Raw genomic sequence first — 12,044 nt, forward strand, 5'->3', positions numbered from 1 at the left:
GGCGACGCCAGCAGGAGCACATATATTGGAGAAAATTCAGAAACTCACGGGGACCATGAAGTATGTTTGGAGTGAGTGAAGGTGAAAAATGTGTATATATAGGTTTCGGTTATCTACTACCTTAATCCCTTGAGGAAGACTCGTTGTCCAGTGAGAGGGCAGCAAAGAGGAGGGCTCTAACGCAGAAGCAGAGCCATGGTTGATGGGCTCAAGAGGCATCCCCCTTAGAACTTTACGCACGAGATGATTGAATTAAAATCAGAGAAAGAGAAAAGCTTGTGCTGCTTTGTCAAATATACTGACAAGTTGTCCAGTGTAAAACAGATAATTTTACTCCTCCAGTCACGCACTCTCTTTTCATGTCTCTTTTCAACACTCAGATTGGGTTAAGATCCACGAAATGGTTATTGGATATTCAATGAAAGAAAAATAAATAATAATCTTATCCAATCATTAAATTAAATTACTAAATATATTTTAACTCGCACACACACCGCTGATGCTTGGATAGTTATTCTTCTGGGGGAAATTATTAATTGCTTCAACAAACGCTGAAAAAAATGTGTCATTCAAACATAGTCCTTCGAACAGTAATAGTAATTCAGGCAATCCATAGACCGTGCTCGATGTAAATGAAATTCACTGAAGTAAAACATTCATAATTGTACCATGAAATCGGAACACCCCGAATCCCACCCGCGTAATGATGTCAGCCATGGCCCAGAGACGCACGGGATGATACTTGAGCGGATAAAATGCCTTTTAAAAAGTTGCTATTCATATTCGTAGAGTAACCATATAACGCATTAGCGGCGACTTCAGTTTAAAGACGTAAAAAGTAGTCCAACAATCTGCGTTCCTCAGCTTCCCTCTGTCCAAAAGTGACGAAACGAGACCCGCACCGAGCTGTCATCGTCAAACAGATAAGGGATGGGTCCGAGAAGACTTCAGCCACAAACATCAGAATAGTTCATTCAATTGTAGAATAAAAAAATAACATATTCCTTCATTTTTCTTTCGTGGTGTTTGATAGGATAGATGCTTTATAGTTCGTTTGAGTGCTGTCAAAGTCGTTTAACTAAAAAGGGTCATGTCAACACTTCACTGATTACATGGTGATAATGTTATAATTATTATCACCATGATACTGATTTATTCCTCTTTTTTTCCAGTTTTTGATTGTGCGCAACTCGACTAGGTCCACTTTCTATCCATGACTCACGGATAACAACGTCCTTTTTCTTCAATAGTGGTTGAATAATGGCCATCTGTTGCACAACCCGTTTGTTGTTTAGATCTTGTTCTGTTTTGTAGCGATACTAGCAGGTTACATTTTATTTGACAAAGACCCACTAGCTCGGCGTAATTTACGACTGAGCCGCGTTAACTGCCCGGGTCGGGTAAATAACCGCGCCTCGCTCTCAGCCCCGGGAGTGACATCACGCAGCGGAAGGCAGCGGACCCTTTGACCGTCACCGAGACATATAACCCAGTACACTATACACACACACGCCTACGATGCCAATTCAACTCATTCAAACTCTATTCAAAGTGCATTTCAATAAACTCCAACAGACACAACACATTACTACAAGCCAGCATCCAAACACATCGTCAAAACCAGTGCAAGAAAGACCTCAAATTTCGCAATGATAGACAATAATATTGGTTATTATGCTAAAAAAAAATCTAATGTTACCTTCTATAAGGTACCCCCAGGCACTTGTTCAATTTTCCTTCTGCCCGTCTGTTTTTATGCTGGTGCTCCTCTGCCCCTTAGTGGCGGCAGCAGGCTCCTGCGGGATCTCATATACTATACGTAACATAGTAAAAGTAAAACCTGGACAACCAATTTAGTATGATATGTTAAGTTTTGTATAGTTACATAAGACAGATGGTTACTTAAGGCAAAACGAACGTAGGGTGGTTGGTCGGTCGGGTTAGGCGTATAACGCGAACGTCTAGCAACCTAAAGGTTGCGAGTTCCAATTTCATCATGGACAACTTTAGCGTTTTATCAAATGTTCAACTACACTGAACAATAATATGAACCCAACATGCAAAAATGCCAAAGATTTTTACCGAGTTACGGTTTATATATGAAAATCATTCACTTGAAATAAATGAGTTTGCCCCTAATCTACGGATTTCACATGAATGCAAATACAGATATGTATCTGTTGGTCACCGATAGTTTAAAAAAATAGGGGCGTGGAAACCAATCAGTATCTGGTGTGACCACAATTTTCCTAATGCAGCGCGACATGTACATCTCCTTCGCATAGAGTTGATCAGGCTGGTGATTGTGTTTTGTGGAATAATGTCCCTCTCCTTCAACGGTTGTGCGAAGTTGCTGTTATACACGTCGATCCAGAGCATCCAACGCATGCTAAATGGGTGACATGTCTAGTGAGTATGCAGGCCATGGAAGAACTGGGACATTTTCAGCTTCCAGGAATTTAGTCCAGATCCTTTTGACTTGGGGACATCCGTGCATCATCATCATACTGAAACACGAGGTGATGGTGGCAGATGAATGGCGCGACAATGGGCCTCAGGATCTCATCATGTATCTCTGTGCATTCAATTTGCCCATAGATAACATGCAACTATTTTCATTGTCCATAGCTTATGCCTACCCATACCATAACCCCACCACCACCATGGGACACTTGGTTCACAACATTGACACCGCTCGTCCACACCACACCAAACATATTGTCTGCAATCTGACCGGTACAGTTGAAAGATAGGATAAGTAATCCCTCTCACCCCCCCCCCCCCTATGTTTTAGATGCACTATTGTTAAGTGACTGTCCCACTGGATGTCATAAGGTGAATGCACCAATTTGTAAGTCGCTCTGGATAAGAGCGTCTGCTAAATGACTTAAATGTAAATGTAAATGTAAAGAGGGATTCCTTGAAGGGGAGCATTTGCCCACTGAAGTTGATTACGATGCCAAACTGCAGTCAGGTCAAGACCCTGGTGAGGACGATGAGGATGTATATGAGCGTCCCTGAGACAGTTTCTGACAGTTTGTGCATAAATTATTTGGTTTTGTGTAAACCCACAGTTTCATCAGCCGTCTAGGTGACTGGTCTCAATCAATCCCGCAGGTGAAGAAGCCATATGTAGAGGTCCTGGGCTGGCATGGTTACACATGGTCTGCGGTTGTGTGGTCGTTTGGACGTACAGCCAAATTCTTTAAAATGACATTGGAGGCGGCTTATGGTGGAGGAATTAACATTACATTCTCTGGCAACAGCTCTGCTGGACATTCCTGCAGTCAGTATACCAACTGCACGCTCCCTCAATACATGAGACATGATAGCCTAGTGGTTAGAGCATTGGACTAGTAACCGGTAGGTTGCAAGTTCAAACCCCCGAGCTGACAAGGTACAAATCTGTCGTTCTGCCCCTGAACAGGCAGTTAACCCACTGTTCCAAGCCCGTCATTGAAAATAAGAATTTGTTCTTAACTGACTTGCCTAGTTAAATAAAGGTCAAATAAAAATAAATAAAACATCTGTGTAATTATGTTGTGTGACAAAATTGCTAATTTTTGAGGTGCCTTTTTTATTGTTCCCCACACAAGGTGCACGCACCTGTGTAATGCACAGCTTCTTGATATTCCACCCCTGTCAGGTGGATGGATTATCTTGGCAAAGGAAAATCGCTCACTAACAGGGATGTCAACCAATTTGTGCACAAAATGTGAGAAAATAAGCTTTTTGTTCAAATGGACAATTCCTAAGATCTTTTATTTCAGCTCATGAAACATGGGACCAAAACTTTACATGTTGTTTTATATTTTTGTTCTTTATATATTCCAGCTCCCAGTCACTTTTCAGCCATTTACATGCATATCTGCCTACACGAACATTCTTGCACACTCACACTAACACCCACCACAAAAACTCACATACACACACCACGGGAGGTTGGTGGCACCTCAATTGGGAAGGACGGGCTTGTGGTAATGGCTGGAGCATTATAGGTGGAATGGTATCAAATGCATCAATCACATCCAATTTCACTGGTTCCTCCTTTAAAAGTTGTGAGTTTACATGGCTGGACATAGAGGTACGCAGCATCAAGGCTTCATTCCTCCAGACCACCACAAGGAGGAGTTAGAACACTCTATGCATTTGGGTCCCACGGTTTTTACATGACCAATCATATTGAGTGGTTCCAACGACGAATTTGACTTGAGACACCCGTCACTGGTGACTTTCTTCAGCAAAGGTACCTGACAAAACATTATGGGGGAAGCAAATGTAATTAGTTATAACTTCATAACGAGTCAAGCAAAAAATGTACAATTGAGAGGAATATGTTAGTTAATGTAGAGACAAACGATTGTGCATTTTTTTTGTCATAAAGTTCATTTACGAAAATCGCTATTTTGCAAGTTTTTTTCTCTAAGTCATATCCAATACCAGGTGTATCAAACTCCATTCTTTGAATGATGCTGTGTCTGCATGTAGTACAATTATACACTTAAACAGTGTTTACCACTCCTGCTGATGGGACATCAATGATTACACATAGTAACTATGCAATAGACTAGAAACATGATTGAAGTAAAGGCTGATTTGTAATTCATATATACAGAATAAAAAACAGTACATCCTGCCAGCACGCCCACAATCGTGCTGAATGAGGCATGGAAGAGAGCGAGGAACGAGATGGGAGTAACAATCCAGGCTATTTGCTCTGAGACCGGCATAATAATGTAATGAAACAAGCAGGGAGCAGGTTTCGAACCCTCAAAATTCTAACGCGAAGTCCAGCACACTATCGACTGTGCCCAAATGTATTAATTGGGGTTGGGGCCGATTGTGGCTGAAAACACTTTATCTATTGGATTCTTTAACATGGAAAGGGGGAAAGTATTATTATTCGTTTTTCAAAAGCATAGCAGGATGGGCTATTATCTGAACAATAGACTATTCAACCTTTACTAAAGAATTGTCTAATAGCCGAGCTAGGTGTGAACCCCCCTCCCCAACTTGAGCTAGGTGTGAACCCCCTCCCAAACTTTAGCTAGGTGTGAGCCCCCTCCCAAACTTGCAACAAATCATTTGTATCCATCTTTCCACATCTACCTACACACGTACCTACCTACACACAGTTAATGTTCTGAAAAAAATCTAATGTAACAGTCAGTATCTGGTGTGGCCACCAGCTGCATTAAGTACTGCAGTGCATCCCCTCTTCATGTTTGAAGAGTTTGAAATATCCAATAAATGTCATTCCACTTCATAATTGTGTCCCACTTGTTGTTGATTCTTCACAAAAAAATGACAGTTTTATATCTTTATGTTTGAAGCCTGAAATGTGGCAAAAGGTCGCAAAGTTCAAGGGGGCCGAATACTTTCGCAAGGCACTGTACATTGTGTGCAAAAGGCATGAGGAGGAAGGTGAATAATAATCTCCCTCATGAGACCATCCGCCACCTCATCAGGAGCATGCCCAGGCATTGTAGGGTGGTCATACAGGCACGTGGAGGCCACACACACACTACTGAGCCTCATTTTGACTTGTTTTAAGGACATTACATCAAAGTTGGATCAGCCTGTAGTGTGGTTTTCCACTTTAATTTTGAGTGTGACTCCAAATCCAGAATTCCATGGGTTGATAAATTTGATTTCCATTGATAATATTTGTGTGATTTTGTTGTCAGCACATTCAACTATGTAAAGAAAAAAAGTATTTTGTAAGAATATTTCATTCCTTCAGATCTAGGAAGTGTTATTTTAGTGTTCCCTTTATTTATTTTAGCAATGTAGTTCACAAGCCTTCCCACATTGTCTGCCACCTGTTAAAGAATCTACTACTAGCCCAAGGTCTCTCCCCTCCCTGGATAGACAGGATGTCCTGTAAGCAACACGGCATTCCAGCCAGACTGACGATGACTCCATTCGTTTCCAACAAGGAACAAAAAGTCCTTCTCATTCTAGACGAGTTATAGTTCTGATTTAAATGTATTTTTTATTTTTTATTTCACATTTATTTAACCAGGTAGGCTAGTTGAGAACAAGTTCTCATTTACAACTGCGACCTGGCCAAGATAAAGCATAGCAGTGTGAACAGACAGCAACACAGAGTTACACATGGAGTAAACAATAAACAAGTCAATAACACAGTAGACTTAATTTTTTTTTTTTTAAGTGTCTTTATACATTGTGTGCAAAAGGCATGAGGAGGTAGGCGAATAATTACAATTTAGCAGATTAACACTGGAGTGATAAATGATCAGATGGTCATGTACAGGTAGAGATACTGGTGTGCAAAAGAGCAGAAAAGTCGATAAATAAAAACAGTATGGGGATGAGGTAGGTAAATTGTGTGGGCTATTTACCGATGGACTATGTACAGCTGCAGCGATCGATTACCTGCTCAGATAGCAGATGTTTAACGTTGGTGAGGGAGATAAAAGTCTCCAACTTTAACGATTTTTGCAATTCGTTCCAGTCACAGGCAGGAGAGAACTGGAAGGAAAGGCGGCCAAATGAGGTGTTGGCTTTAGGGATGATCAGTGAGATACACCTGCTGGAGCGTGTGCTACGGGTGGGTGTTGCCATCGTGACTAGTGAACTGAGATAAGGCGGAGCTTTACCTAGCATGGACTTGTTGATTACCTGGAGCCAGTGGGTCTGGCAACGAATATGTAGCGAGGGCCAGCCGACTAGAGCATACAGGTTGCAGTGGTAGGTGGTATAAGGTGCTTTAGTAACAAAGCGGATGGCACTGTGATAAACTGCATCCAGTTTGCTGAGTAGAGTATTGGAAGCCATTTTGTAGATGACATCTCCGAAGTCGAGGATCGGAAGGTTACTCAGTTTTACTAGGGTAAGTTTGGCGGCGTGAGTGAAGGAGGCTTTGTTGCAGAATAGAAAGCCGACTCTAGATCTGATTTTAGATTGGAGATGTTTGATATGAGTCTGGAAGGAGAGTATACAGTCTAGCCAGACACCTAGGTACTGATAGATGTCCACATATTCTAGGTCGGAGCCATCCAGGGTGGTGATGCTAGTGGGGCGTGCGGGTGCAAGCAGAGAACGGTTGGAAAGCATGCATTTGGTTTTACTAGCGTTTAAGAGCAGTTGGAGGCCACAGAATGAGTGTTGTATGGCATTGAAGCTCATTTGGAGGTTAGATAGCACAGTGTCCAAGGACGGGCAGGAAGTATACAGAATGGTGTCGTCTGCGTAGAGGTGGATCAGGGAATCGCCCGCAGCAAGAGCAACATCATTGATATATACAGAGAAAAGAGTCAGCCCGATAATTGAACCCTGTGGACCGGACAGCATAACCTCCGATTTGACACACTGAACTCGGTCTGCAAAGTAGTTGGTGAACCAGGCAAGGATATTTCAGTCATCAGAAAAATGCCGAGGCAACTGAGTCTGCCGATAAGAAAAACCATATGGTGATTGACAGAGTCAAATCTAAAATTGTCAGAGCCTTGGCAAGGTCGATGAAGACGGCTGCACAGTACTGTCTTTTATCGATGGCGGTTATGATATCTTTTAGTACCTTGAGCGTTTATGACAAAATAGGAGGTATATAAACTAATGTAAATGATTTATATGTAGTACTCTCGAGAATAAACGCTATTGATTGATTTTGAGACTGGTTTCTGTCCATTTTATGCAAATAAGTATCTTACAAATTCTTAGAAATGTGCAGTGTTTTAATTGAATTGGTTGATGAACATATAGGAATGAAATTCCTTTAACAACTACCACCGCTTCGACCTGTACGCTCTCGTTGGTTGGCCCTCGCTTCATACTCGTCGCCAAACCCACTGGCTACAGGTCATCTACAAGTCTCTGCTAGGTAAAGGCCCGCCTTATCTCAGCTCACTGGTCACCATAGCAGCACTCACTCGTAGCACGCGCTCCAGCAGGTATATCTCACTGGTCACCCCCAAAGCCAATTCCTCCTAGTTCTCTGCTGCCAATGACTGGAACGAACTGCAAAAATCACTGAAGCTGGAGACTCCTTCACTAGCAGTTCTCTGCACTGCACAATGCCCATCTGTAAACAGACTTATCTACCTCATCCCCATACTGTATTTATTTTGCTGCAAAAATCACTTCAATTCTGCTCTACCATTCCAGTTTTTAATTCCCATATTGAGACCATGGCCTATTTATCTCTCCTTGTCTTACCTCATTTGCACTCACTGCTTTAATGCACCAGCTAACTCAGAGCAGCTCTTACAGATCAAACTGTTCTCAACACCTGCAAATAAAGGTGAAATAAAAAATAAAGTATGACAACTTATGACAAGATACATATTGATAGGCGCTTGAATCGGACCATAATGCTTTCCTGCATGAACATTCTAAATAAGTACTTCTTGGTGTCAGGGAAATTGTACGGGTGTAAAAAGTACATATTTTCTTTAGAAATGTAGTGGAGGAAAAGTCAACTGTCAAAAATGTAAATAGTAAATTACAGATACCCCCCAAAAAATTACTTTAAATTATTTTTACTTAAGTACTTTGCCATCTTTTGTGCACACATTTGTTTACATTGCTGTTAGTGTGAGGATTTCTCCTTTGCCAAGATAATCCTTCCACCTGACAGGTGTGGCATATCAAGAAACTGAAATAGCATGGTCATTATACAGGTGCACCTTATGCTGGGGACAATAAAAAGCCACTAAAAGGCACAGATGTCTCAAGTTGAGGGAGTGTGCAATTGTCATGCTGACTGCAGGAAGGCCCACCAGAGCAGTTGCTAGAGAATTGAATGTTCATTTCTTTACCATAAGCTGCCTCAAACATCATTTTAGAGAAGTTGTAACCCCGCTGGCTACTATTTCCATCTAATATTGCCCCTTTTGTGGGGACGAACTCATTCTGATTGGCCCGGGCCTGGCTGCAAGAGCCCTCCAAGGCCCACCCCATGGCTGCACCCTTGCACTGTCATGCGAAATCCATAGATTAGGGACTAATGAATTCATTTCAATTGACTGACTTCCTTATATGGATTAAGTTACGTTTATATTGGCCTCCCGAGTGGCGCAGAGGTCTAAAGCACTGCATCTCCGTGCAAGAGGCGTCACCACAGTCCCTGGTTTGAATCCAGGCTGCATCACAGTCGGCCGTGATTGGGAGTCCCATAGGGCGGCTCACAATTGGCCCAGGGTCATCCAGGTTTGGCCACCATTGTAAATAAGAATTTATTCTTAACTCACTTGCCTAGTTAAAAAAACAAATATGTTTAGTATTCCTTGCTAAAAGGTGAGCCACTTTCATGCTACCGGTTATCCGGAGTTGAGCTCACCAAAGTTACCTCGCCAACTCCTCAAAACGGTTTCGTACTACACCCTCCTAGAGGGCAACATTCAAATTTTGGTGAATCTATGAGCCCTGCTGTGTAAGTCCTGAGTTACAGCGTCATCGTTTAAATAATTTGTTGCCTAGCTAGTTGGCCAAGTTCAAGGTATAAACAACCATTAATTTAAGTCTCTCCTGGTACACTACATCTACTTCCTCTCTGATCCCACCCTGGGACGTATGATGAGCATAGCTGAGAAGGTCCATTCTAGAATGAAATAGAACACTGCAAGCAACATCACACAGTGGATTCTTTTCAGTCTAGGTCATTTGATTTATTTCCAAGACAAGTGCAGTGGTATAGGCCTAATTCAAGGCAGCAAGAGTACACAGGAGAAATAAAACCACTGCCTGCAGCCAGGCACACGTATAATACATCAGAAAGCTTTAAGGGACTTGTCCAACTTATTCATTGTTGTGAAGAGAAGTTAGGATGTCAGTGCCATGTGTGTTGGAATCAGTCGGCAGCAGTGGTGTTGGAATCTTCTTCGATGGTGTAATAAATGCTAAACTGTGCATTGTTATTCTGGGAAAGACAGGACAGGAACATGGTTAGAATACAGTGTGATAATAACTACATTTACAAAGGCAGCCCAATTCTGATATTTTTCCTGTCTGTGTGCACACGTCTTTACCACATTGATAGAGTTTGTTAAGGCGTGCTATGTCCAGGGGCTCAGGTGATTTCTCTGTCCAATCTGGACTCCACTCTTCTTGGAGTCAATAGTGGGGTTCCGGTTTGATGAGAAGTAATAACTGCCAGGAGAAACCCAACAATGGGGATTTGAGGAAATGCTACTTTAACAAGGACTGCATCACAATGTCACCCTATTCCCAATATGGTGCACCTAGTTTGACCAGAGCCCAGGTCAAAAGTAGTGACTTAAATAGGGAGACATTTGGGACACAGAGAAAGGTTACTGGAGCTGGATACTGTACAACTCATCTTTACTTATTGCTAGCAGTTTAAAAACAAGGCGAGGAAAATTGAGACTTCATTGGGAATAAGGAGGAGAGGAGTGTGACTGACGTTCCGTAGTGCATTATGGAGTCGTAGTCATAGGGCAGATCCTGAGTGTCTCCTTTCTTCACCTTAAAGTTATCTTCTTTTCCTGGAAGTTAAAAGAGGCAGACGTGACTGGTGGACACTGCTGGGTGTGATTGTGATATAGGGGAATGAAAGTAGAAATCTAGACAAGTTGTTGAGATGGAAACCATTAAGTTGAACCTCTACACGATTCAAGGCATGACTATTGCATCTTACCTAAGGAAACCCATAGCGGGTGGCCTTCATGTTCAAGAGCTTACATGTTATCCCAGGATACCCATTGCGGGTGGCAACTGTAGATGACAATGTGGTGCTATTCATGTAAGGGGAATTTAGCGAACAAGGTTGCTGCGTTCACACCAGGGGAAATTCGCAGGAGTTAACGAATTCAGTTATATTCCACATAATTGGAAATTAGTCTATGAAATACATAGTATTGGTTTCAAACTGAAGAAGACTGATGGTTACAGAGCTGGTGCTGTGAGATTAGGATATCAGGATTCAAGGTTACTATGATATTAGGACCTGCTTAGACAAAGCAATTTTAGCAGTAGAGAACAGGGTTGCAATGTATGGGGAAATTAATGGCTGCAGTAATGAGTACATGATAAATGGAACATTTAGGCATAAATATATGAACGCCTGTTGTTCTGTCCTTGTGGTGTACTGTCTATTTTTGTTATGTAGGGTTTCATGGTGTCTGGACCCCAGGAAGAGCAGCTGCTGCTTTAGCAGTACCTAATGTCAATAGTTATTCTATACGGTCTTCACTCCAGACTACAAAAAGCTCAACAAGGTGTGCTAGTACATGCACACTGCAGCTCTTCAGGGGACAAATTGACCAGCCCTGCCCCTGGTCCACATACAATGCCCGTGAGGTGGTTTAGCATGTGTTGGTGTGAGTTACCTGAGACCACGTTGTCCCACTGTATGGTGATGTATTGGTCACGGTCTGGCCGTGTGTGCTCGTGGTGCAGGCCCAGGGCATGCATCAGCTCATGACACAGGTTCCCCACGTTACAGGCTCTACCGAAGTACAGAGGCTGGGCCCCGCCCTGAAAACCTACATACGACGCACAGCTAGAGTTAAGGGAAGAAAGGTGAGAGAAGGGCGGGAGAAAGAGTGGATATGACAGGAAGAGAGAAAAATAAAGGAAAATGAAGGAGCGTTTGTGAGTTAACTGTAAACTGCTGGGAAGGAGAGTGTGTTAATGTGACCATTTTGGACTCACCCTGTCCCAGAGATGAACTCTATGTAGTTAATCTCATTGGTGTATTCGTGGAAGAGGATACACGTCTGGTCTGAAATCATCTTGAACGCTGCTAGCATAGTTTCCTTTCTGTCCACTGTGGGGGATCAGAGACAATGCATATCATTCTCACTGTATTAGAAATCTAGTGTTAGTGCTCATCTCTCCTACTGTATTCGACACTCACCCAGATCACCGTTGATCTTGTAGGGGATAGAAGTGACGCCTTCATTCTCCGGCCAAAGGGACTTCACAGCTAATCGGTCTTCCTGTAGAACAAAACACCTAGTCTTAAATCTGTCATCTGGTCTGATGAATCCCGTTTTTTGCAATTTCACGCTGATGGGAGGACTAGGGTATAGAGAAAACCACATGCATCCATCATGCCG

The 12,044-nt window shown here is 42.5% G+C and overlaps 1 protein-coding gene across 1 annotated transcript; it reads right to left on the minus strand.

The window, feature by feature from the left end:
• Positions 1-9,612: 9,612 nt before the first annotated feature.
• Positions 9,613-12,044, minus strand: LOC124047917 (astacin-like metalloprotease toxin 5). Its single transcript, XM_046368262.1, has 6 exons — positions 11,843-12,044; positions 11,638-11,752; positions 11,313-11,485; positions 10,388-10,469; positions 9,993-10,113; positions 9,613-9,883 (listed from the first exon to the last, which is right to left on the minus strand). The coding sequence occupies exons 1-5, from the start codon at positions 12,027-12,029 to the stop codon at positions 10,020-10,022; spliced, it is 651 nt and encodes a 216-aa protein (XP_046224218.1). The 5' UTR covers positions 12,030-12,044; the 3' UTR covers positions 9,613-9,883; positions 9,993-10,019.

Source organism: Oncorhynchus gorbuscha, linkage group LG11 (genome assembly GCF_021184085.1).
Source record: "Oncorhynchus gorbuscha isolate QuinsamMale2020 ecotype Even-year linkage group LG11, OgorEven_v1.0, whole genome shotgun sequence".
NCBI lineage: Eukaryota > Metazoa > Chordata > Actinopteri > Salmoniformes > Salmonidae > Oncorhynchus > Oncorhynchus gorbuscha.